Genomic DNA, 21,053 nt, shown 5'->3' with positions numbered 1-21,053 from the left:
TATTAAATTACTCGTGTAGCAATTGCAGCATGTTAAAGAACAGAATTTACAATAAAATACTGAACACTTAATCTACTTGTCTATTTCGAGAAATACTTTAAGAATATCTGTGTTAAATTCTTGAGGTTAGTACAGACGAAAACATGCCTCAAGGAACAAGGAAAAAACCATTTAGTGGCAAAGCAAAGAGGCAGCAGTTGCAGGCTAAGAAACAACGACAAACTTTACTTAGTACGTATAACGTAGTAATATTGATAAATGTTAGTAGTTATGTTAGATTTTATTCTTTTAACGTTATAATTCATAGGTGGAAGTCATAGCAGGGGAGATGAAGAAAGTTCAAGTAACGTCAACGACTACGAACAAAATGTTATACAGAAGATTAACAAGCAACCAAAAGACAATAATGTGTCTAGAAACAGATATACTTTACAATTTTTTCAAGAAAGTAAAGAGGAGCTAATGAAACGAAAAGAATTAGCTAGGAGTACTATTAAACCCTTATCTGTTAAAGAACAAGAGATCTCAGATGACTATTTTCCACCTGAAGTTGATATGCCCAAAAGACCACCATGGAACTTCGATATGACAAAAGAACAGTTAGAATTAAGAGAAGAAAGATACTTTACAGTAAGCAACAGAAATTTTCATTTACATTTATTTTTATATAGCTTTAGGATTAGCTAATAACTTGTCACCCTTAGGAGTATCTGAGAAATATGGAAAAATTGAGCACTATTAGTTATTTTGAATTAAATTTAGAAACTTGGAGGCAGTTATGGAGAGTTTTAGAAATGTCTGATGTTTTATTAATTATTGTTGACATCAGATATCCAGTTCTAATGTTTCCCCCGTACTTATACCATCATATAACGAATGAGCTGGAAAAGGACATGATTCTAGTATTAAATAAAGTTGATTTAGCTCCACCGGCATTAGTAGTAGCATGGAAGGAATACTTTCATGCTAAATATCCTAGACTACATATCTTAATGTTCACTTCCTATCCTACCTATAATTTACGTGGCAATATAAATGAAACAGAAGGATTAAAAAAGAGACGTAGAAAAGGGAAATTAAGAATGGCAGCAGAAGGTGCTCAAAAGCTATTAGACATCTGTAAAGACATTGTCGAAGATAAAGTGGATCTAACTTCTTGGCATGACAAAATTCAGGAAGAAATGCAAATGGAGTTTGATCTAGACGATGTTGATCATAAAGATAGTACTACCATAGGGAAAGAAGATATAAGTTATTTTGAGCATGAACGATATAAAAATGGGGTATTGACTATTGGATGTATTGGAACTCCAAATGTTGGAAAATCATCTTTAATGAACGCATTAATGGGTAAATATAAATAATTACATTTTAAACGCCTAAATTTGAAGAAATAACAATGTGTAAACATGAAAATGTAAATTGTTAATGTATATTGTAGGAAAGAAAGTTGTAAGTGTGTCGCGCACACCTGGACATACTAAACATTTTCAAACTATATTCCTTACAAAGACCGTGTGTCTTTGTGATTGTCCTGGATTAGTATTTCCGTCAACCGTTCCAAAACAACTACAAATATTGATGGGTTCTTTTCCGATAGCTCAAGTTAGAGAACCGTACAGTACGATTAAATTTTTAGCCGAAAGAATAGATTTGCCGAAGTTGCTCAGCTTACAGCATCAAGATAATGACGATACATGGTCCGCTATGGATATTTGCGATGCTTGGGCTGCTAAACGAAATTTTATAACTGCACGAGCTGCTCGACTTGATACATACAGAGCAGCTAATTCATTATTAAGAATGGCACTTGAAGGAAAAATTTGTATCTATGTTTATCCACCAGAATGGATTCTTAATAAAGGTAATACTTCATGATGTTCCAATAAATGTAAGTTACTATTTATAATTATAATTAATTCGTATCCTGTAACATGTATAAATATTCAGAAAAATGGGAGAAACATCCAGATGTTGAAACCGTGGCATGGATTCAAGCTAGAAATAAAGAAGAAGATTTTAACGATCCCGGAAAAATGTATCTTTCATCCGAAGACGAAGAAGATACAGAGGAACCGCTGGAACAACTTGCGAAGGAGCAAATATCTGATAATTCAGATGATACTTCCGACGAAAAATCAGAAATACCGCATGTGGTTAATAAATTTGAAGCATTGTCTGCGGATTTATAAAATGATTAATGGTTTATTAGTCAGTTTGTTATTTCTTTTTATTAATCCGCAATTACATTTTATTTATGTTAAGCTATCTATTTACAACGAGACTGTCCCATAAAAACATTATATACTACTCGCATTATTGTTCTACATCTAATTATTCTTAATTATTTGTTATATTCATTACGTTATTATTTATATACACTGCGATATTTGCTACTATATTTCGTTGGTCCACTATACAGCAACAATTTAGTAAAGATGATTGTTTTTTAGCGAAACGGAGTACTTTTTATTTCTCTGTTTAAAGTAACTTACACAAACGAAATATATAAGCCATCTAAAGTACTATGGATTATACTAGATGATTCATATTTTAAGGCCTATGGAATTGGTACATATAGTAAGATATAATATGAGGTGGATAAATATTATATTTTCGAAAAATAATTTATTTTTACTGTACTAAACAATATACAGGATGTTTCGAAATCGATTGCATAAGCATAAACTATACTTTCCCTTGTCTTAATCTGTTTCTTTGCCGTCCAAACCTGTACTCCGAGGTAGGCGTACTCACCGAGGGTATCAGTATTAATTTTCCTGAAAGCGATCAGTGAAATCAAAAAATATTTCATACCTTTAAATTATTTTTTCACGTAGAATTGCTATTTTTTCGTTTGAGCGAAAGATTACGAAACATCCTGAATACGTATAATATATGTGAGTGCGTGTGCGTATGTGTATATATATATAATAATTGTGTAATTATATTACACACATAAAACGGAACGATGACGTCATTACTGATACGAATTAGTACTGAAGAGGAAGATTTTGTGAAATATTTCGTTACATGCAAGAGTAAATGATCAACTTTGTCCCTTATCAAAATGTCTCCTTTCCTATTTCAACTATTAAATAGATGTAACTAAAACATCAAACTCGTAAGTCTAAGCTCCTAATAATTTTTTAACAGAATAACCGGGTATCGCATAAAAGAACAATAATACGAGTATTATTAATCCAATAATTAGGAAAGCTTTCAAAATTGTCCATTTATAATTATGCCATACAATATACTTAATAGACTTCAAAGGATTCAAAAACCACATGAAAGACGCATCCGGACGACTGAAATAAAGAATAAATTATTATGGTTATTGTAAACTTTTTGTCTTCGATATACATATATATTACGTTTCAAATAAGTATAATATTTTTGCGAATTAGCGTTACTATTTGTGTTAATCTGTTGCAATGTAACAAAATAATGAAAGACTCACTTTGGTTTGTCAAGTGGGTCTGGTTCATTTCTACCAAATCCCGCGGGATTTTTCTCAGCTTCTTCTTTCGTTACCAAATGAATTTCAGCTTCCACTTTGCCCTGGGATTATTGTAACGCAAAATATTATTATAATGTCGTATAATGCGAATAAAATTGAAATTTACCGTTAGTTCCATATCCTCATTCTCCTTCTTTACATAAAATGGCCACCAGCCTTTTATTCGTTTTTGTTTAAAAATGTTCACTGTTGGCACGGATCCGTCGGTCTTGAGCATACTTAACGTGCAAAGTTTGCTATTCTTTGCACCACGAGGAAACCGGTTTAAATCGAGGGTAATAGCGCCAAGGAAATCGTCCGCTGAAAAATGATCTGCATCCCAGACCTAAGAAAGCGAATATTCCAAAGATTTTAGAAATTCTAAAAACACTATAAGTACAAATATTCTTTTAATACAGAATTTCATTACTTGTAACTCCAAACGGGCTGGTATTTTACATTCTGTTTCATCCCAGCTGAAAAGACTCTCTTTCCGATTGATAACGATTTTCTCCTCTGCCACAAGATAATCGAATGGAAATATAAAACGCCAATTGAAATTTCCCTCCCCGGTTAGAGATCGATAGTGAATATCCGTCGATTGACAGTCTTCTGGTCCCTTTAGCCATCTATCAAAACCACATAATGTTACACAATGTATGTACGTATGTACGTATGTACGTATGTACGTATGTACGTATGTACGTATGTATGTATGTATGTATGTATGTATGTATGTATGTATGTATGAAAATACATATAATACCGTAAATTCTTTTAACAGTTATACATATGTAATACCCTTTTACGTAAATGTCGCTCATCTTTTCGCCAGTAAAGAAAGCATCATCTTCCAACACAACATCGTCCGTGTTCCAAATAATAATTCTGAGTTCATAGCTTTTTGGCTTTCTCGGGGATATGTCGATCGATGGTCCTGGCGAAGGCATGTCCATGGGAAACATGTCGACCCACATTTCCAGTTTCCCTTGCTCGATCCCTGGTTTCTCAGGATTGTACAGGGGACGCGTTTCTACGTGCTCGGGAATCAGGGCGCAGCCAATTCTTGGAAAAGCGGGCCATTGATGAAGAACCGCTAAAGCAAGGTGTTCTTCTATACCTGAAAGAGTAATATCTCTCCCTTACAATTATGAAAATGAAAAATTTAGCTCATATAAGAATACCTTTTGTATGAACGTAGAATTCCATTTCTTCGTTCGACAGAGAAAAGGTTTTCCTGCCAATGGTCACTCGACCATGCGAATATACAGGGCCGTCTACCTTTCCCTCTTTACAGAGTTTCGATAATATTTGTGTCGGTTTCGTTGCATCTCTCCATTTGTTGTAACCAGATCTGCAATATTTAGAATTCAATAAATCATGTCTCTTTCTTCAAGTGGTTTCGTTTGGAAGGAAACAATAGGTCTGGGTTAGGTGTTATTGAAATTATAACAAACTTACTCGTCATATCTTTTGGCTAAGCCGCAAGTAGCTCGGTGTCTGCTATAGAATCGATTTTCCAAATCAATTTTCGTTTCGCCGATCATATCGTCTGCACCAACCAAGTCCCAATCCAATACTTGAATGGTCAGTAAAGAGTCCTGAGGAAATGTTGCCTCTATTTCGAAACACCTTGCAAGTAAAATGCATGAAATCGTTGAATAGATTCTCATTAAATACAGTCTTACTGTTTTCATTGACTTACTTGCCAAAAACAGGATTGAGTTGTTTCGATACGTAATTCTCCTTATCGCTGATCCTTTTGCCACCCAGTTGCAAGACTACGTAAGGATCTGCCTTTCCATTTAGATCGCTGGGATGAAGATCATTCCCCTTGACTATATACACTCGTACTAGTACGTGAATCGGTTCGTTCGAAGGTACACCTTGAAAAAAACCATATTGCGGGTCGAAACCCATCACCGTATGATCTAACACGTCTTTAGGAAGGGGCCACTTGTAAACCTTTAAAGCGCCTTTGAAACTTCCGACTATTCTAGATTCGTCTTCAGGCTCGTCCCCAGTTTTTTTACCCCGATACAGTTCAAACGTGTGCAACCACTCTTTGAACTGCTCGAATTCTGGCTGAGCTTCCAATTCGTTCGGATAGATTTTCAAGAGAGCTGTTTTAGAGAACTTTCGGTATGCCTGCTTAGGACTGAGCTTTGAAACGAATTTTGCTGCGTTCGCGGACGACTTTAGGCTGAAGAGCTTTTTAGCCGTGACACCGGGGCTCTTCTCTCCCGAGGCATTTGCTTGGTTTTGACTGTACATTTCGTCCAGAGTCATCGGGGCGGTGCCATTTTGCTGTGTCTGAAGAATTGATTTCTCTCTACGTAGCTCCTTGTTTTCTTCTATCATCGCTTCCACGGAAGCAAAATATTTGGTCCACCAGTCCTGACAACCGTCTCCATCGTCAAACATACTGAAATCTCCTAAGGAATTATAGTCAAATTTTCAACATCAATACATTCTGTATTTAGAAAGTGCAGAATAGACTCACCGGTGCTTCCATCGTTGACTAGACTTTGCTTTCGCCGCATATTTTGCTCCGTTTTGTCTTTCTTCGTCGGCCAACCTAACTCCAAACCCAAAGTGATGATCGTATCTCCGCAATTCAGTTCGAGATCAGCTAAAGACTCCGGCAAAGATGTCTGCTGATACCTTATCTTCGACATATCGAAACCTACGTAAAAAGAAAGAAGGTGAAGAGAATGCACAACTATTATAATAATTAATCTACTTTGATTCGCGAGACAACTTTTTTTACCAGCATATTGCTGCAACTGGTACAAATTCTTCTTCCTTTCCTCTGCTTCCTTTGCTCTCTTTGTCTGCGGACAGTACATGTACCGGTGAATCGAATTTATTGTGTGCGTGCCAACGAGAGTGTAACGGCCAAAGCTTCTGCAGTCTACTGCCCTGATTGTTAAGGGTGGTCGATAAAGTTCCTGTTCCGGTAACTCCAGCTCCATGAACTTGATGGGCGTGTTGAAATTGGGATTCTTCCTTGCATTCGCTATGACCGAAGAATAGAGAATGTGACCGGCGCATTCGACATCCACGCGTGGTTTATCCACAGTCAACAAATGTATTCTTTTCAAATCTCTTAAGCCCCAAAACAAGACTTCGATCCTATATTAGACAACGATAGAGTACATATAGCTAACGATTTTGCAGTATTAATACATTAATAATAAATTAATACATATTACCGATATTTGGACAAAGTTGGTCGAATACCAATTGGTACTGGAAGGATTGGCCCTTGATCCTGGGGAATTGTAGCTGTCTGTGACCCCCTTTCCTTTGGGTCTGGCAGCGTTGGGAATCCATAATCTTTTGTTGAAGGGTATTCGAGCAACTCGAAAACCGCAAGAAGTTCTCCTGCCCTTGCAGCGCCTCTAGTTACGTCGTACCACTCCAAAGAGGGAGGAAATTCTGGTGGTATGTAAGATTCTGAGGCAAGTTTAACGTGTGGTCGAGAGACTGCACGTCCTATATATTCTGATTTGCCCTGAAACGTTACAGCAACTCTTGCGTATGAACTATTTATATCATTTATTCGCGATTTGTCTCTTAAACTCTCTACCCGTATATTTAGAAGAGGAAACGGTAGAGAAAAGTGTAAGTCTAACAAACATTATAATGCGTCAGAGAAAGCTTTACCTACATTGGTGTCATTAGCAAAATGTTGGTATGATCGAGGAGTGGAATGTGGAAGCGTGTTTTTGTGCGTACTTCTAATACCCATGAGGGTCAGGTGTGATGACATGTGATATATCGTGTTTTTCGATGTTGTATGGATATTGTATGTAGTATACAAACTGTTAATGTGGAGCCCTCGTGTAGTGTTATGTCCATAGTTATTAAATGACTCTGTAAAAAGGGAATTAGATATACGTAAGATGCTTGAGAATAATGATTTTTCGAAAATTTTCTTCTCATTCACTGGATCATTGTATTGTATCGAAAGTTAAAGCATAATTTATAGAAGAAGAGCTTTGACCGTCACGTACCACTTTATCTTGGTCGAAAATTTCTATGACGATCGACGGTGGATCCTTTTTTATTTCTTCGCCCGTTCCATAAATCAAGATGTCTTCGAAGAGAAGGAGTTCGTCCCAAGTAGGACTCAGGGTTTCATCGATCACTTGCGTAGATTTGCAAAATTCACCGCATATTACTCTTGCGAATGGATCCGAAAGACCAGATGCGTCACTACCGATCAAAGATCGGGCTTGATACATGTGTGCTCTCAACTGGAATTTCTACTTGATAATCATAAGAAAAGATTATTAAATAAATCAAGGCAGATTTTTAATAAATTAGATTTTATTTTCTATTAAAATATGCCAATTAATGGAATTGTAAAACACCCACGTGTTTTTCAACGTAATGTATAACGATCGGTGGTAGAGCGCGTGGTCTATCGACGTTCCTAAGTTCGTGACCGAGTTCGTAACCCTTTGGTAATCCTTGGATGAAGTATTTCTTGTGTTTCAAGATCCCTAGCCACATGTAAACTTGAAGCTTCGTCTGTATTGCCCAGCCAGAAGGGCCATACCTTTTCTTTCCTGGAAGCTATCGAAGGAGAGAATTCCAGTCATACAATGACCACTAGTTTAATTTTAACTCTATGAAATAAAAAAAAAGCCTCCATAGTGTACTCGAATATTGAAACCACTATACCTTAAGAAACATTGTTTGCACTTTCCCACAGTATTTACCACATTCCTCATCAACTATCGAATAAATTAAGTCTCTTCCAGGTATTCTCTGATAAGCCACTCGTCGTCCATTACTAATTACCCAAATAAAAACGTCCGGCAACGAATCTTGAGGCTGAAAATGGATTTGTCACTGATTAGAGAAGGGCACAAAGTATCTGTAGACATTTAAGATTTCAAACATGCTCACATCTTCGATGAGGAACTTTAACTTTTGCAAATAACCCTGAGCTGTTTTGATCCTTTCCTTAAAACTATTCTTGGTGACGATTGCTTTCAGATTTCTCGACATGGTCCCTATATTTTCCAGTTCCCTCTGACACACTTTTGTCCTCTCTTTATCGAGCTTCGTCTTCCCAACTCCTGGTCCAGTAAGACTCGATTTGTTGATACTAACATATCGATTACAGTTGCTGCTCAGTTCCTCCAGCGTCGACTTCAATATTTTCTCACTGGACGAGTCATCGACGTGCATTTGGGCCTCGGACAAGCCTTCTTCCTGATTGCCAGTGAAAAACGAGGTACTCGTAAGATTCTTCTACCACTTGAAACAATTTTTTTCTTTATTTCTTCTACTTACCAATTTTTCGGCAATTTTGCTAATTATATTACTATTGTACATTCTACGCCTATAATCCGGCCAGATACTTCTAACGTGGAGACAAGGTTTGTTATCCCAATAAGGTAAAAAGTAATAAATTTTGTCATGTGTCATTGGTTTACACGCTGAAGTAGTACTCTGCCAGGAACCACTTACAACTTCCTGCAACTCCTCTTGGTCATCGGCCGTACCACCCTTTGAACCCATGTCGCACATCTGATAACGATTAATTCAATTTGTTCCTATTTGTTGCTGCTATACACAGGTAACGATGCAATGTCAAGAAATCGATAAGTATTTAATTTGGTTCTTACTTTGGAACTTTCGTTATGACCGTCCAAAGCATTGCCCGCGTTTCCTATTGATATTTCAAAGTACATCGGTTTGTCTCCAAGCTTCTTATCGATCATTGTAGCATCCATTATTGTAGCGAAAAGAAAAAATTCTTCATTCCTGGCGTAAGCGGATTCATTAATTGGCACAGTGGGCTCTACTTCGACCTCCGATGGAGTCATCTCGACGTTATCGGTTATTTCTGTTCTAATTGCTATCAGTAACCTAGGAGACGAGACATAATCATATAATTTTTGAAGCAACTAAAGCAAATCGATTTCAACGGAAATGTTATATCTCCTATGGTAATATTATTTTATGATATGAGATCGGAACGAAGAGAAACCTTGCTCTGTAAGAGATTCCTTCTCCCAATCCAGTGTTCAGAGTCGAGTGTTCATCGATAAGGCTGTAGTCCCTGATGCTACCATAAAAGTGAATGAAAGCAGGACCGAAAGTAGGCAAAAATCCTTTCTCGCCGTCGTTGCTGATTTGCTTCAAATCGACAAAGTGTGTACCGATCACGGTAGCGTGAACCGGGTCGTTGTCGCATAGTTGAATTTTAATCCTTTGACAGAGGGGTGGAAACATTTCCGTGAAAATGATTTGTTCGTTCCAAATTGGCGCGTAACTGTGCCTCTTGACACTCGTCTTACCCTGAATCAGTAATAGACGTTTTCCCATTTTTTCAATATGGCCATTGGACAAAATGAAGAATATTCAATTTCACAGGTAACAAGAACCTAAATAAGTTATCGAATTTCTAGAAGATTCAATTGATCTTACGGTTAAACCGGCGAAGGACACTTGAACGTAAGGATCCACGAGATCCTTGACTTCGCCTGTAAAGGCTTTTTTCACGTTTGCCATTATGCTGCTGTTCATCTTTGGCAAACCATCCGCTCTGTACACTTTTACGATGAACCTTGCTCTTTGCCTCTCGATGGGCACTCCGTCTGGTAGCAAGAGGTTTCCCTCAATATCGTCTTCATCTTTCTCGCTCTTAGGAGGAATTTTCACGACGTCGCCTTTCCCAATCACGCTTATATCACACTTTAAGTAGCCCTTTGGACCTCCAGCCACGTCATCTGGATCCGTTAGCAGAGCCCATTTGTGATAAAATTGGTGATCTGGAGAATGGATGTGTGTTACGTGGGATAAATACAGAATTTTTTGATGATATTCGAATGGCAATACGAAGAAAGAAGAAAATTGTAGCGAAAGAACATCTTACGAACGATCATGTACGTCACTTATTAGAGGTATGATCGGTGAACATGTGAAGGAAGATGCAACTCAGCAGTCATCCGCTTCCGATGCACCCTTGTATCGTTGGAAAATTCCTTTTATACATATGTATATGTATATGATTTATATCGATTCACAGGATCATTGAAATGATACACGTGAATGATATATTTAGACAATTCTCTCAGAGAGGGTGTATTATTTAAATCACACTATTGTTCAAGCGGAAAGCGCAGTCGAGAATAGTATTACCTTTGTAAAGGAACAGCGTATTTCGTACCTATTCATCGGATCGTAACAAGGTAGTCTTAGGCTTGAATTAAATTACTTTCGTACTTTAAGCTTACTACCTTCTATGAGGAAGTAATTCCTGTGGATGAAAAGGACTAAAAAGGTAACTCAGTGTTCTCTATTATGCATATCTTACTACATTTGATTGCAAGGAGTATTTTTCTATGCGACAGAAGCGGCATGACTCAGGAAGTAAGCGATGTGCGCACAAATAGATTGAAGGTGACATGCGCTGAGATGGTACGAGGTAAAAATGGAAAGTGAAACCCGAGAATAATCTGAATATTATTCCTTTATTACGAATATTTTTTTTTAATGATCAGTTTCTCTCCTCTGTTTCTCTTCTCTTCGCTATTTTAGCAGCTTTCTGACCTTTAAGCTCCTTTCATTCAATATTTTTATTGATGATACATTTGTTTGCATAACTGATTTATCACCACGAGTACGACAGAAAATGAGACAGTCAAAATGATCAAGAATAGACTTTAGGATCGCTTTCGGACGATTGAAAAATACCTGGTTGTGCCCATACAGTCGCGATGTCTAACTTAAAGCTGCCCAGCGTTAGATTAGCGCGTAAGAGATTCCGCGATTGCTGCACCTGCGTACCAGTAGAAGGTATTCACATCGAGTAACGTTTAGTTGTCTTTTCATTTATTACTATTCAACGCATTAACACCGCTCCTTTCGTCTCTGTCAATTGCCTCCACGAATTCTACTACGGTAATGCTCTAAGTAGGAGTTTCAACGATTATTACTATTAACAATGAAATCCAATACTTTGAATACAGTTGCAATTGGAAAAGATTTCGGAGCACTTGGAGTAATCTAAAGCAATTGTTTGTTTTCCCTTGTCACCTAACTGGTAAATAAAAGTATTTGTTTATTCAAATCCAACGTTGTCGATAGTTAGCATACGCATACTTCAGAATAATAGATTCTAATTATTTCGATTCGATGCGTGCATTTTAAACGCTGGTAATATTCTACTTAAGAATAAAGTGCGATTAGCAATTAACTAGCGGCGCAATATTCATAGAAAATTAACGACGAAGGCTAATTCGCTAATTATCTAGCGAAGCGATCGAATTCTAAACTTCTATAATAATGTAGTAGCTTTGTGGAATGATTGAAATTCGAGGCTTGACTTACCGAGAGCATGATTATTTTATCAAAAAGCATTACTGGCGGCATGTGAAAGTCGAACACAAAGTACTGGAAATAGAATATTAAGCAAAAATTATGTCGTTGAAACGATTCAGACGTTAAAGAAGTGTTGTAGAAATATGCAGAATATAAACTAGTCAGTTAATTCATTTAAATCAATTTAAAGTTACTCGCGTAAAGTAGAAATTAACTTGCTTCAAAACATTTTCGTATTCATAGAAGATACACTTACTTCGTTGTAATATGGACAATTTGTAGATTCTTTGACGCTGGTGTATTTCCGTTGATCTCCAATTTGTACGCAGACGACCGGATCCATGTTCAAACCTGCTAGTTGTCTCGCTTCGATGATGGTAATACAAACTTGATAATCTTGCGCCTTTAATGCAGTTTGTCCCACATCGGTGGTCTGTAACAAGTAAATTCGTGAAAACAGGAGATTCCGTTTTTTTTCCGGGAGATCTTTCGCAACGTGCATCCTTTTAGGTTTAAAAGAAAAAAGTTCTTTTACGTCGATTTCTGGAGAAACTGAAAACGAGGAAACGAATTTTTGTACAAAATACCTGGTGAAATTTCTCGCACAATTAACTTCAGTTATTTCCTTTCCCTTGCTTGTGTGAAGGGACGAAAAACTTCTTCCATTGTATTTGTAGGATCACCCCTCAACGGGGTCCCAATGGAATAAATTAACTACCCTTCCAGAGAACGACGGCGAAAATATCGAGAACTTGCTAACGTTCATTAGCTTCGATTCCACATTTCTACATAGTGAAGACAGAAGCACGAAATGCGCGACGGTGACTGGTTTCTAATAAGAACTGCAGAATCGACATCCGTGAAGAGCGATTGCATAATTGAAAGAAATCATTTCTATCGCGAACATAGCGAACATATCGCGAAATTTCTCATATGGCGTTGCTAGTAGAAGAAAAATTCAAGTGGTGCAATAGATGCAATAGATCGATAGATCAGGATAGGCTTCTTGTACGGTGAATTTAGTAATGCGGAAAGAAAGATTTTAAAAGCAAAATTTGAGCAGAATAGCGTAACATCTTAAATTGTCCCAACCTTTGGTTTTGGCTTTTTCGTCGATTTGACAATTACGTCTTGTGATTCCATCGCATTCGCGCTGATCTGACTATCGTAATCAGAGGCATTCATTTCTAAAGAAGTCAGCGAGTTTGTCCTCGATGGTTCATTTGAAGTTGTACAACTGGAATCTCTTCTTTCAAGTAATTCCTTAGTATCAGAGCCACTATCACAGGATCGAGCTCTCGGTGGTCTTTGCTTGCCCAACTTTATCAAGGATCTCATACTCTTCAGTGTGGAACCTTTGCTGCACGAAAAACATTTCACACGTTGGTGCATTGAATGATCTAGTTTTATAGAGTTGCAAAAATCTATTGATACAAACTTAGTAAAGTTTTATTTTCAACTATCACATTTTTAAGTAGTCATATCTCGTTACAGGTCTGAATTGTACATGTCAAGAACCATCGTAGGTATACAAGTATTCGACAACAAGTTTTAGAAATTTCAAGAAGTGATTTTACCTGTCAAAATAAGAGAAAAGTCACTAAAGAGAAATGTGCCTAACTTGAGAAACCATTCTACTGATATGCTTGCGTCTAACAGTCTGGTCTGGCTAATGCACACTGGCAGTAGAATAAGCCCCAGGCCAGACACACTTCTCACGCGTTTTAGGTGTATTTTTGATAATTAACTGGGAAACGAAGGCTCAAGCGAAATTTTGTCATTCTTATTTTTCGTCTTATTTTGGCACGTAAAATAGCTCCTAAAAATTTCTGACACTTGTTTTCGAACACCCTGTATGTACCTTTATACTGAAGGTCTCGTGTTAACATTTCGTAAAGACTAAGATATGATTGTGTTTCACGTTCAATGCGAATCCTTTAAACCAGTATAAACTCATAGAAATCGTCTCTTTTTTAAGACGCGAGCACCAGTAAAATGTCAAGCAGCAAAGTCAAAAACGTGCCCTTTTATGTAACTTATTTATTTTCTTGTCTATGAAAGGGTAGTCGTATAAAACTATGCAAATATTTTTGTGTAGGATAATAATAGGTCATCAGCTGGTACTCAATTCAACTAAAATACTACTACACGAAATACTGATATTCTCATTCATAAACATAAAGTGAATAGATTGCTTGTCGATGTAAAATTTACATTTTGCTGATTCTGTCGCTTTCTCTGGAATAAAATGAAAAAAAAAGAAGAAAGAAAAAGAGAAAAAGAACGAAACGCATTTCCAGAAGAGATGTCGTGTTATAAAAAATTTCTCACCCCTTCCGATCGGGTGACTTGTCAGCCGTCGACATTGAACTACCTCTTTGCAGGAACCCTCTCTTGGACGTTTTTTCAAGACTCTGCCAAGAGCCTCTCCTTTTGCCATTAGCAGCACTGGTATTCGCTTGCTCCAAACTCTTCTCGAGATTTGCAATATTCTGCTCGATGTCGATCAGCATTTGCTGCTCATCTTCCATTATTTCTGAAGCCGCATACGAGCTGCAGCTTCCGTCGGGAGGGTTGTATCGAATTTCAAAACAAACGACTGCCTACGCATACCACATAGATTTTCCATATGTTAAAAACTCTTGTCAATCAGAATTTTACGAGCAGATGCGTACATACTTTGTTGAAACAGTTTCAATTCTTTTTTCATGTAACACTGATTATTTATTGAATCGATTTTGCTTCATAAAAAGTACTTAGGGAAACATAAAAGGTGATAAACAGTACTGAATGTGGAAGCTGTTGTCGTGAATATAGATAACACACGTATGTTCTAACGTACCGGAACTGGTTTGTTGTTTAGATCTACTAATGAATCGGTGACAACGATACGACCCTCCCGTATCACAGTTTGTAGTACTAATCCATATTTAGCAATTACTTTCTCCGTTCTCAGAACTCCGCGTGAGACCACTGCTAATTGCAATATTTCCGCCTCGTCAATAGGTCTGCCTAAATTCCAGGTGAAATTCTGAAATTAGATTGTTTCAGTTGAAGAGGGAAAGTTGTGTCGATCGCGTGCAAAACGCTACTCGAAACAGTGAATTCATTCGTAAATTAATGTCTAATAATATGGTAACGGGTTGCACGAATAATCGTTATCTGGTGGCACAATTCATCTATATGGAAGAAATGGTCATTAATCGATACGGCAACCAAATTAGTTCTGCGTCGGGCTTTAAATTTTCGAGTGTTGATGGTTTATTAATGTGTGGCGGTACAAGTAATCTGAAAATTCGACGCATCAGTAAGATGTAGTTGTAGGGATTAACTTGCTTCAACTAAATGTAATGGATTACTAGATTTACGCGTGCGTCGAATGCGTAAAATTCCTATCTGGATCAGCGCGTTGATTGAAAGATATATTGAAGCTTGTGTAAACCGCAGAATTTGAAGGGCACCGAACAAATTTTGCTGTAGAGATAGACAACGTGTCAGGATTTTTTTGTTTTTAATGAAATGAACTTTTTTTAATCAATTTCTGAACTATCTTGACACACTATTATATTCCTGTGTTTCAAGGAGAAGATACAAGCTTTCAATGAATTTTATTTTATGTGGTTTGTAGAGAACCTGTCGACGTTTGCATTGTCTGTTAACGAAAAAACGTTTTGTTCGCTTATTTGTCGAACAGTTATGCTCCTAAAATCTAATTAAAGTCAACTGTAAAATAATCCTGGTAAAATAAAATGTACTATTTGATTTTACATTATAAAATCTATGAAATTTGATGCACCTACATACATATAAGCAGGTGTGTTAAAATGCTTTTGTATGCATCTGATGGTGACTTGTTTGTGAATCGATTCCATCATCACGCACTTTTCCTTCGACCATGACATAAAATACGAACGAAACTATGAAACGAACCGATTGTTCACAAAACGCGTTCAAAAACATATATATTATCGTCTCAGAAGAGGTAATCGCATCATTTAGCAGTGACGTCTTACTACTCATATGATCTGGATATTTGCATTTTTATAGTAACCGAACCTCTCGCTAGAGAATGCTATAACTCTTGTTTCTTCTTATAATAGAAAAAACTCGTGGGAAAATAGCAAATGACAACGCAAACTTCCTTAATTGTATGAAGTTTCCATAGTTTAATTTTATAATAGGAATAGTTTAGAGAACGGCACAAAGAACACGTTTAAGGAAAGACCTATCTTCGAAGAAAACAAATGAGATATCTGAAAATGCCTGTGTTGACTGTTCACTTGTATATTTCATCATTAAATCATAAGAACGTGTTCGTCAACTTCGTTTTAATCGTAGAATAAACTAGGTCACCGTGAGTGCTTAATGTACAAAACACCCAGCGCCCGTGTATAAAATTTAGTCAACTCATTTACCCGTTAGCCGTGAACCAATTTAGGCACGCCAGCTTACAAAGCATAAGCATTAACTATGAAATGTAGACAGCATCCTGTAGTTCATCGCATTAATAATGTTCACACTTCATCACGCTAATGAAGGGCTTTCGTGGCAATGTTAAATATTTATTTAGTGAAAAAATAGTAGTCCTTTCTTGTAGAATCTTACCTCATCTACTGGAATGTGATCTCCGCTATCTTCAAGATATTTCGAGTAATGAGAGACTCCTGTGACAAAAATAAATATCGATGTATGTATTATAATTTTTGAACTAAATCACGCGAAGCAATTAAAAATGAACTTTTTATATACATGAATACGTAACATTGGGAACATGTGCGTTATTAGAAAAACATTTCAACTGTAAAGCTAGATTTACATAAAAACTGTAAGGCAAAAAATGGAAAGCTTCTAGAAGCATTGTAAGGTATCTTGGCGATACTCTAGAATTCCTAACGGATATCTATAGAAAGCTTTTATACTTCGTCTTCAGACGCAAATGCAAGGTTTCGCTGCACAATGAATATTTCATGGATGCTAGTTAGAGAGTAAATGGTAAAATAAATAGTTTTAATGGATATTTTATAACGAACCGTGCAAACACTGTAATAATTTCTCTTTCAATCTTCCACGTGTATGTGGAACTTTATTTATTACAAGTTTTTACAATTTACAATAAAATTATTACGCTTTCCATATTATTTAATCATCAAATTTCCTCTCTTCTACATCCTCCCATTTCTCATTTTTGACCCCTCATTAGACTATATTTCATCAAAAACAAAGTGCTTCCCTCTATAAAGTTTCATGATACCTTTCATCAATAAGAAACGGTGTCTCTTAAAACATTCTCGCAGACTCATGTCTTAAATGTCTATACTGTTACATTGAAGTCAGCGTTTCTATTACACGTGTTACTCAGCTTTATTGCAGAATAACTCGTAAAAGAGAACATTTCTTACTAGCTACATGGTTCGTCAAAAATACCATCGTATAACGCAGATTTGAAATAAAAGAATTAAATAAAGTAGGTATTCTCATTCATATTACGTAGACATGCATGTATTAATTACATGTATCAGTATAAGCTTTGTACGTTGAAATAAATTAATATTATAGTGTAATAAACTCCATGTATATTAAAAAAGATAAAAACGTCATGTATATAAAAAATAGCAGAGAAATGCATCGCAAAATATGTTGCAAGACTGCGCTTACATGTATGTACGATACGATGATATGTGAAAAAAATGTTATACGAGGTGTTACAGAAACGGCAATTGTGATCGAAATATATGCGATTAAGGTAAAAAAGCTGTTCCCGCGATACGTCACATCGGCTTTATATCCATACATGCTAATTAAGCAGACACGAATACTATTGTAACATTTAAGGGGGTCGAGTAGAAAAGATTTACGTGCAACTTTATGTCACGCGAACTCCATGAACTAGGCCAGCCATGATTAAATAAAATTTTCGCCTCCAAGAACTGCCTCTTTTAGCGTCTTTCACTCTACAACTTCTCTTTGAGCTCATGTTCTACAGGATGTCGCGAGGCGACGCGATAGCCATTGGTCCATTTAATTTATCGATAACCTTTACAGTTGCACCCTCTACATGCTTACGCTCTGTTAAATGCTCAAACCGTGTACCTACACTCGATCGTGTTTACTCGACAGCTTACAAGCTGCCCCCGCCTTCTCGGCTAATCTCATGATCAACGTTTCTTTTTCTTATTTCTAGACTGTAACATTTCATAAATGCTACGTGTTAAAGGCAACTAACTGCCAATAGGAAATCCTACTACTTGGAAAATCAGCTTCTAAGACGGAAATACTTAAAAAACTTTCGGAAATATTTGTTCCACTGTTGCGACTTAACGTACAGCGACCACTCAATCCACAGAGTATCTTGAAATACTAAAATTTTCAAAAGCCTGAATCTGCTGATCCCTGCAGCTGAGCTTGTACGTTCCTGTACAACTCTTTGCATAAAAGAAGGATAAAACACGGGTTTGTTGAGTTCTGAATACAAAATAGATTGTTACTTTCTGGAGACGACTCGTATTCTCTTCGATATAATTCAACTGTTTTGGAGCAGTAGTGTTCACCCTATATTGGTGAATGTTCACAGATTGATGAAAGGCAAAAGTTACGAAGACACGAGCTGTCCTCAAACTTTTACGAGTAACGTAGCAGAGTTCAAGTCGTGAGAGTAATGTTATAAATCCCGAACAATCACCTATGAATAACATTGTAGGTCTGGGTTAGGTGCAATATTTTTTGGTTAGTATTTTCAATGCTATTATACTGTCCATTTAAATATAGCAAGGATGCAACATTCCCTCAAAATCAACAGATTATGGAAACAATTTGACGAGCAGCAAAATATCAATCAAACGTGTTCATCTCACGAAAATGTACCTGAGCGGTTAGTAAAATATATGATATTCCTATGCGCGTAACGACTACTCGTGTGTAAATCAATCTCTAAACCAATTATATCTGTATTGCTTCCTCTGGTGATTCGATATGCTGTAGTACGATACAAAGCGTTTGAGAAATAATAGAGGAATACACTAGTCTACTGTGTTTCCTCGTGCATCAGGAAACAAAAAAGTTGGATTTTGATCCGTTTCAAGTTTCTCTAAGACTTCCCTTTAATTTTTTTACAGTGTTTCAATCGCTAATGGAGTGTTAAGAAGCAAAGGGGAAACGTGATTGCAACTCGTCTACGATACGAGAAAACTTTTGTTTCATTTAAACATTTCGGCTTGAATTGCAATTTGTATTCTATCATAGCTGTGATTGATTTGTAGCAACCGTAGAAGATAAATGTCTACGATATGGAAATATGAGGAAAGAAAGGAAGACGTACCCGATTTGTACAGTATTTTAATGATTATACTTTCTACCCATGAAACATTATTATTTTATTCAAGGAGGTGATTGTTTAAAATGTAAATATAGATAGTATCTGAACGTAGGCAAGTAGGAAAATAATCAAGTTTTTAATTAATTCAACTCGCATTTACGTTACGATTTGAACGCTTTCGCGGCCGAATGCTACAGCCAAAACTGAAATGAACATTTCGGTAGAACGAATTGCTAATCTACGAGAAAGCGTTTGTTCACAGTTACCAACGAAGAAATGTTGTTACAAAAGTGATGTAATTAAATGCCGTCATACCAAAAATGTAGTCCGAAGGATAGCTAAAGTACCACAGACTACAAGTTACGTTGCCTTCGGAATCTGATTTCTTGGGAAAGATAAACAAAAGTTGTTAATTACGACCTGTACGTTGCTGGTAACTATCCTCAATAAACGTATTAAATACCGAAAACCGCGAATTGACTAACAGCGGTAAAACGGCGGAATTGATAACTGTACTAAATTGAGACACATTTATTTATAGAACAGTTAATTTTAATCGATAACTCTGTATAATTTTATACAGAAAAAAATACTATGAAAGAACTAAATGCTAGAATTGGCAAGCGATAAATGAGGTTTTAAATGGAAATAACTAGCATTTGCGAGCATTAAATGATATGACAAAAGCATAAAATTAAGAGAAATGAATGTGAAAGAGCCTCTCGTTATTATGCACGCAACCATGCAACAACTGTCACGTTCATTCGGTATACCGACCGCGTAATTGATTCAAACTTTCATCGGTTTGTCAAGTCAACGTCATTTCAAAGTTTTCAAACCTTGTTAATTCAAGAGTGTTCATTTTAATTCATTTCTTTCAGTCACTAACGTCCCGTTCATTGAAATTTCTATTCATTCGTTAGCGAAACGATTTGTTAGAAGCTGTTATTTACGAATTATCGTGTTCCCTAATCGTATATACTATATTTTAATTTCAGTCTTGAAATGTTTAGTCTTGAAATGTTCAATCTCGAAATGTTATATCAAACGTATCAAATACTAAAGTATACGTACCGGTATGATATACATAGATTCCATGGGGGAATGAATTTTAATTACAATAAAGCAGCTGAAACTCAGAAACTAGATGTTTGAAGTAGAAATCCTCATTTCCCGCACGAGTGGCCCTCCCAAATTCAATTAAGTTTGGAACTTTGAAAGCTTGCCTACAGAGAGATATGTAGTGCACGATGCGTGAAATTGCGGTAAATATTATGGGTCGAATGAGAGACGACGATCAGCAACGTTTCGCTCGCGAGTTAATCGTAAAATACATTATTCGTAACACTTACCCCGGAAATCGACCTTAACAATCTTGTCCCCTTTGCATTTAAGCCCTTGAAAGTTCTTGACGATAACGACGAGCGCCATTCTCTGACCCTCTACTTTGGCTACTTCGGTTACTTGGCTTTCGGAGGATTAATCGTGATCAATGAGACATACATGTATATTGGAAGAGAGGCACGAATACATCGTTAGACCGCACGCTTGGTCCTGTTGTTCGATCATCTTCGCTCGCGCTGCATCGAGGTGAACGGTCAAATTCGAAAGGGAGCAAACGTTCGACTTGCAGACTTATCGTGCGCGCACACTGAAACGCAATGGTGCTAATCGAAGAATGGTATCGGGGTTAAGGGCAATGTTTTCGGTCTAGTCACGAGAAATAATAGTCACGATATTAATGTCGCGGCGAGTGAAGAGGGAGGATGCAAACGGGCGAAGTAGAGGATACCGTCGGACAGACTGGCGTTCGCGCCTCGATCAACCCCCGTGTCCTGACCGTCCTACCCATTCTACCATCCTGGGGAATTGGCGCACGCGCCACTTGCTCCT

The 21,053-nt window shown here is 36.9% G+C and overlaps 2 protein-coding genes across 4 annotated transcripts; one reads left to right on the top strand and one right to left on the bottom strand.

The window, feature by feature from the left end:
• Positions 1 to 92: 92 nt before the first annotated feature.
• On the top strand, positions 93 to 3,347 carry Ns4 (Nucleostemin 4). The gene is made up of 5 exons (XM_076393537.1): positions 93 to 231; positions 308 to 630; positions 705 to 1,350; positions 1,442 to 1,864; positions 1,951 to 3,347. Exons 1-5 carry the CDS (start codon positions 144 to 146, stop codon positions 2,190 to 2,192), a joined length of 1,722 nt encoding a protein of 573 aa, XP_076249652.1. The 5' UTR covers positions 93 to 143; the 3' UTR covers positions 2,193 to 3,347.
• On the bottom strand, positions 3,131 to 20,941 carry LOC143188965 (otoferlin). Of its 3 annotated transcripts, none has more exons than XM_076393531.1 (27): positions 20,513 to 20,941; positions 16,454 to 16,512; positions 14,691 to 14,879; positions 14,180 to 14,451; positions 12,941 to 13,208; positions 12,105 to 12,281; positions 11,858 to 11,920; positions 11,222 to 11,306; positions 9,953 to 10,296; positions 9,513 to 9,823; positions 9,148 to 9,391; positions 8,813 to 9,049; positions 8,423 to 8,731; positions 8,195 to 8,347; positions 7,886 to 8,086; positions 7,522 to 7,773; positions 6,718 to 7,019; positions 6,273 to 6,637; positions 6,006 to 6,188; positions 5,208 to 5,937; positions 4,964 to 5,134; positions 4,687 to 4,856; positions 4,304 to 4,622; positions 3,933 to 4,131; positions 3,630 to 3,848; positions 3,464 to 3,564; positions 3,131 to 3,311 (listed from the first exon to the last, which is right to left on the bottom strand). In XM_076393531.1, the coding sequence occupies exons 1-27, from the start codon at positions 20,589 to 20,591 to the stop codon at positions 3,131 to 3,133; spliced, it is 6,183 nt and encodes a 2,060-aa protein (XP_076249646.1). In that variant the 5' UTR covers positions 20,592 to 20,941. The 3 variants fall into 3 exon arrangements, with proteins under 3 accessions (XP_076249646.1, XP_076249647.1, XP_076249648.1); XM_076393532.1 differs by having other exon boundaries at positions 7,525 to 7,773; XM_076393533.1 differs by having other exon boundaries at positions 8,813 to 9,028.
• Between the last annotated feature and the right edge of the window lie 112 nt (positions 20,942 to 21,053).

Source organism: Calliopsis andreniformis, chromosome 3, assembly GCF_051401765.1.
Source record: "Calliopsis andreniformis isolate RMS-2024a chromosome 3, iyCalAndr_principal, whole genome shotgun sequence".
Taxonomy (NCBI): Eukaryota; Metazoa; Arthropoda; class Insecta; order Hymenoptera; family Andrenidae; genus Calliopsis; species Calliopsis andreniformis.
This window is presented reverse-complemented; position numbering and strand designations above follow the sequence as displayed.